At 47.5% G+C, this 5,843-nt stretch overlaps 3 protein-coding genes across 3 annotated transcripts; all 3 read left to right on the forward strand.

Annotated features, from left to right (window-relative positions):
• Positions 1-290: 290 nt before the first annotated feature.
• PENARI_c101G10098 (uncharacterized protein) lies at positions 291-469 on the forward strand (the record flags this gene model as incomplete). The annotated part of the gene is made up of 2 exons (XM_022637840.1): positions 291-359; positions 407-469. 2 exons carry the CDS (start codon positions 291-293, stop codon positions 467-469), a joined length of 132 nt encoding a protein of 43 aa, XP_022482304.1.
• A 1,708-nt stretch (positions 470-2,177) lies between these two features.
• On the forward strand, positions 2,178-2,928 carry PENARI_c101G04309 (uncharacterized protein; the record flags this gene model as incomplete). Its single annotated transcript, XM_022637835.1, has 3 exons — positions 2,178-2,250; positions 2,299-2,516; positions 2,578-2,928. 3 exons carry the CDS (start codon positions 2,178-2,180, stop codon positions 2,926-2,928), a joined length of 642 nt encoding a protein of 213 aa, XP_022482305.1.
• A 1,120-nt stretch (positions 2,929-4,048) lies between these two features.
• PENARI_c101G07936 (uncharacterized protein) lies at positions 4,049-4,877 on the forward strand (the record flags this gene model as incomplete). Its single annotated transcript, XM_022637839.1, has 2 exons — positions 4,049-4,210; positions 4,311-4,877. The coding sequence occupies 2 exons, from the start codon at positions 4,049-4,051 to the stop codon at positions 4,875-4,877; spliced, it is 729 nt and encodes a 242-aa protein (XP_022482306.1).
• Positions 4,878-5,843: the final 966 nt, after the last annotated feature.

A 5,843-nucleotide genomic window follows, 5' to 3' on the forward strand; every position in this document is an offset into this window, starting at 1 on the left:
ACTGTCGGCTAACGGTACCACAGTACCTTCATGTAATTTTTCAACAGCGTGAAAATATATTCACACCTCGATTTCTACGCATCGTGTACCCTGCTTTCGCCGTGCTTTCCGCGCTAGCTAAGGTAGCGTTGTCACTCGCTGGAACCTTCCTCCTGAGCTCCGTCCATCCGGGTGGCCTCTTTGTTCTCTTTGTGGACTATGTGGCTGTAGCTGCATGGTTCTGGTTGATGGTTCGACATTCAACCTTAGCCCGACCTAAGCTGCAGTACATCTCATGCTATCTCTCTGTAATGGCACTTCTTTTACTTGTGGTTGCCATCATAGGTACGCTAGGCAAATCATGGATGATTGCACTCGAGGTAATTACAATTTCCCACATTATGTCAACAGTACTGACACTCAAGAGATCGAGCTTTTCATCATCGCCATCTCGACTTCTTCCTTGCAGTCAGCCGCGTGGGCCGCATAAATGTACCCTTGGGTACCTCCAAACCCCTTACAACACGTGGATGCCATGAGAAAAGGAACTCTGGAATCTGTACTGTCTATAACAGTAGAAAACGTTTACAACGGAGACGCGACAGATTGTCTGAAAGCTCACTCTGGTCATTAGTTAGAGAAAATTATAATTTAGTTGTTCGTGAGCTCGGAGGCTACTCTAGAGTGCCAACTGGTCGAAGTCTACTGATTACATGTAGCATAAAATGCTCTTAATCAAGTTGGAGATACATGCGCACAGTTCTAGTATCTTGGATTGGGGGAAGGTTTTGGTTTAGGCCGTTTTCAATCCACCTTCGAATATTTTAAAGGTTGTTAGACATAGTACATATATCCTGCAAGCAAGCCGCTATCAAATCGCAATCAACCTCTGTTACTAGATTCCGGGTTTTCCAGTTCCCAATCCCCAACCGTTCTCATGTCCTACAAGAGATGCTTAGATGTGCTTTTTTATAAAGCATTGACCACGAAAGCAAAGCAACAATCCTGTTACCTACTGGCCGTTTTGCGTATATCAGAACCTTACATTGCTTCTCAAAACATCCTATCTTCTACGTAGAGGCTCAATATCTAGGCTGTGTCTTTCGAACTTTGGAAATCTGCATTCTCATACCTAGTTGGCTGTGAAAGATTCCCATCTATTCAACGATACAAGGAAGAGAGTAGATATTGCGATATGCCACCTGCTGAGCCTCCGTGGTCGACTTGAAATTGTCCGACCTAGTAACGTCTATGGGGCTTAGGGCGAAGTCGTCGCATCCAATCCAGCCGTGTTGCCTCTCGCTCAGAGACCGCTCGTTTCTTGCGCGTGTCCTTGTTGTTGCCATTTTTTGGGAACCTGCCAGACGACCGTGGAAGTAGCGAGACAGGTGGAACATGATATCGACAATGAACCCTCGTTCGCATTGCCTTTGCTCGCGAAGATGTCAAGCTCGGCGAGTCCGCGCAAACGTTGCGACCGGCATAGGCACCATGGCGAGTGGTCTTGTTTGTGAGTGGACGCTTGGAGTCACACTGTAGTTGCACCATGTCGCGATAGGTCGCTAGTCTTGGACAGAGAGACCGACGAGTTGTTGGGGCCATTTCTATCAGGATGATCGCGTGCCGAACGGGACATTCAGGTGGCTTGACTTGATCCCTTTTATATGTTTTCTAGACGAAATGAAATCCCCGTGGAATATGCGATCGAGCCGGACTCTCTACTCAATGCATCATTTTTTTTGGCCCTTTATCAAATCATTCCGGCTTCCACAGCCCATATCGAAGGGCAGAAATGCGCAGCATCGTGAGCCCTACCAAACAGAGTCCTGTGTTTTGCCAATAAGAAGTTATAATTCAAGGTATTTCACGCATAAATTGAGGGTCGCAGTATTTGTGCGCCACTCACGCAACCAGCACTATATATGAGGGCTCGGGGAGTGAAAGTTTTACGGGACTTTCAACTGATTCTCAACGCTGAAATCATCACAAGACGTATCTCATCCAATGAATCCACACTCCGAAAGTGGGCCACCCCTACCCATGGGCGCCACTCTCTACCTGGGCAAAGAACGAATTATCAATCCTACATTAACTTGATATCTAATGCAAGAGTTATTTCCTTTTTTTTTTTTTTTTTTGTTTTATAAAATCCCGCGGAATTTTTCCCTTGATCCTTTGAATGACCAAAGTACACTACAATGTCTAAAAGCAGCAACCAAAAGCGCTTCCAACTGAGAAAGCAATGTCGAGAAGCATTAGCGGCTCATATATGTATTTACCGACCCCTTCTGCTGCCCACACACAAGCTGATATGCCTAGTTAACCGACTTCACCTCGTCGTCCCTCCCGAACGAGTCCGTCTTCAACCGCGGCCCGAAGATGGATACGCTTGGTCTGTCACGAACACAAATGCTGCTTTGCTCAAATCAAACCTAAGTAGTGCCACGATAAACCTTTACCAGAAAATATTGAAGGAGCTGGGTTCCTCACTCGAAGCTGTCAATCCGCATTTCAATACATGCGGCCTTCCAAAGGAGGTGAGCCCCTTGCTAGATGTCTCCACTTGCATAGCCCTTCTGACGGAGCATAAAGACACAGGGTTTCCGTGAAGGAATAATGGATGGTTCTTTCACAGCAGAGATATGCGAGCTTAAGGCTGCTAACAGCCGCATCGAAGTGGAATTGGAACGCACTCGTTCTCGGCTAGATGATTGTCATCGCGAAAGTAATACGCTCCGAGCTGAAGCCAACCACCTCCGCCATGATAGGCAGATTCTTGAGTCGGAAAACGAGATGCTGCGTGATAAGCTGGTAGAGACGAGAAGGGGCATCGCTGGAGCAATGCAGACACTGGGTTCGCTGCAATCAGAGGGAACGGACATCGCACTTGATGACAACGACAGCCAATCATCAGCCTTTGGCAGCCATGCAGCATCAAGCGAGATCTAAAATTGACAGAAAAGCACAAGGCTGACACAGCTGGAGTGCGCTGAGAGCCCACCGAATATGCCAGTCCTCATCTTGCGGATCGCAAAGAGTGCATACGGCCAGTGATAAGCGCCAATAGTTGATACCCAGATTTCCAGATTCAAGCTGGCGCACAACTTCTAGCAATGCAGATGTATGAAAAGATTCTGAGCGAGAGATACTAGCAAAGTGGATACATAGAGCTTGAGCAGGGTGGTTGAGAAATATAGTGTATCAAAATAATACTAAGAATTCCTGCAAATAATCTTCCTGGTGGGTTGTGGGGAGGAGTAGGTAATTTACTGCGTTGCAACTTCAAAGTGACTCTTTCTTCTGCACTAGATGCGCTGGATCCCCTACATGGACACACGTACCACAAGCGAAGCATAACAGTCCAGAGACGTCGCGAGCCACGTAAACTAGGAATTATGGTTATGATAGAATTTAAAATAGGCAAGCGTATTAGGAATCGGTCTATACCGGTTGAAAACTTCTATTTCGTCCAAAGATTCACTGACTTTAGATGTATCAATGGTAGTAAATCCTCCAGGCCTAGCAAACAGACTTCAGCCACACGTACGATCCCTCATGACACCATGGAAAGTGGTCTAGTGATCACACAAACATGTACGACACATCGCTTAGTCGTTGTCGGGGCTCCATTGTACTCTTGGTTCCTGCTGAGCCTGTTGCTTGAACTGAATTTATTCAGTAAAGTGCAACGTTTCATGTGTGATATTACTGGTAATAATATGAGGCTGGCCTGTTCATGCTGTGAAAAGGTAGTGTGCATCCACATGCATCTTTGTGCGGGCTAATTGATCGTATCCCCGACAGTACAATCGAAGGGCAGATGTTTAGTGTGTTCGCGATAACGCTCCACGGAGTCTGGCATATAGAGTAGTCCTCAATCTATTGAGTTCGTAATTCTCGTCCCGACGCACTTGCTTGGTAGGAGCCCTGCTCTGTTTCAGATCTTACGCTTAGGCCTCTCCCTATTCCTATATAATGCCAGATTCTCGGCAGGTCACTGCTGATACTTTTCTCATCTCTTCTGCGCCTCGTTGATTCACTGTTTATTGATGGTAATAAAAGTTCGAACATGGCAAAGAATCCCAAGCCTCCTCAGGATGACGCAGACCTCAGGTCTGACGGCGTACGGCGGCGTGCCGCACCATCATTCTATTCCGTTTGTTCTACTGGTTCTGAGACCAAGGATAGACGAAAGTCACGCAAACCAGAGACGAAATTATACAGAACCTCGGTATGCCACTGCTCAACTTGTCTGCTCGTACTTCGCTCTGGCCAGAACAGCCCCGGTGTCACCCCTTTTATTTGAATGTACTCTTTACTGACCATGCTAGGTATCCTCCATTACGAAGAAGCCCAAAAGGAAAAACGACAAAGCGACGCATAGAAAGTGTCTCAGGGTGATGAGCAATATTGAGGAGGAGTTTCAAGACGTGCTTGAGGAGAGAGATGGAGAGAACCACGATCTTTCTCAGTTGCTGGACCAGCTCGAAGCCGACAAAGCGCAAAAGAGTTCGGAATTGCAAATCGCAGTTACGGCAAGGGATGCTGCATTAGCCGAGCAGCAGAAGCTTCAGCGGGAGAATTGCCAATTGCAACAGCAGCTGGAATCCACGAACACCGCACTGCAAGATCAGGTCCCGTGGAATGATATACAGCTGGTGTTGGATCAGGCACACGCAGAGCTGGTTTCCGCGACCACTCGATTCTGGAGCACGATCGACGCCTTCCAGAACAGACGACTGGCATCCTATTTGCCAGGCTCCGGAATGATCCAGGCGGAATGGCCCGATCAGGGCGGCGCGGTTACGCTTGGCCACGATATGCTCCCCAGCATCTCCCAATCGAACAATGACAATGTCCCGCTTGGTACTCAACATGAACTACCTACCACCGACTGAGCTGAGCCCTTCGTCTCACAATTGGGGTGCGTCGATCTGGCTAGATCCTAATGATGGAGTGAGCTAGCTTCTATGTATGGAAAGGAGCGAAACTACTACTAGTCATGTCGTTCCTGCAAACGACTGGCTTTGTAATGTAGCCGACGCGCAGATAGTTCATGAAGAAGCATTTCGCCACATTCTTACTATACATGTACCGTGCCAAACTGTGTGTATTGTCAATTCTGTTAATTGCCCTGAAGGGGAGGGCTATGTGCTTTTGTCTAATAGATCCGAGCACGGGCGGCTCGAGGCAGTATTCGGCGCAGGTTAGCGGCAGAGTCCACCGCAATCTCCATGGTCGATTTACTATGCCATAGATAAATGTAAGGGTAGATTGGACTCATACTTATGGCGAGAGAGCGGTAGAGTATTCGACACCACACCGCTCCAGGCCGAGACACCCGGATACGCCCTGGATCAGAGAAAAGGCCCTGCCACGCTGGCCTGTGGATTCGTTACACACGTGGGCTCCCATGCCGTAAAGGAAACGCATTTTCAATGGTCCGATCCGAATGTTGCTAATATCTGTGCTATGGGTTTCGTGGAGAAGCCTGCGCTTCTCTTGCGCATTATGATCATTATTTCTTCTCAGCATTCAGACAAAGCTTGCCGTAGTATTCTGGTCCAGTACAATCACGAATAGCAGTTTCTCGTTGGGTGAGATATCGCAAGTCAATAAATGTGGCACTACTGTGCGTATCAACCGCTAAGGATCGTACTTCAATAGCCGCAAGCAATCTTTGATCATTTGTTACATGTGTGCGATTCTTGAGCACTACGGTAGTTTAGCTTTCTTGGGAGTTTCCTCACTTATACAGACCGAGTACGAGCTTAGTGGGGCAGGCAATACAAATCAGCTGCAATGATGGAAATAATCAAATCTTTAATCTACTCGGTAAAATGTGGTGGCTCGCGACAATAGCC

Source organism: Penicillium arizonense (genome assembly GCF_001773325.1).
Source record: "Penicillium arizonense strain CBS 141311 chromosome Unknown PENARI_contig101, whole genome shotgun sequence".
NCBI classification, from domain to species: domain Eukaryota; kingdom Fungi; phylum Ascomycota; class Eurotiomycetes; order Eurotiales; family Aspergillaceae; genus Penicillium; species Penicillium arizonense.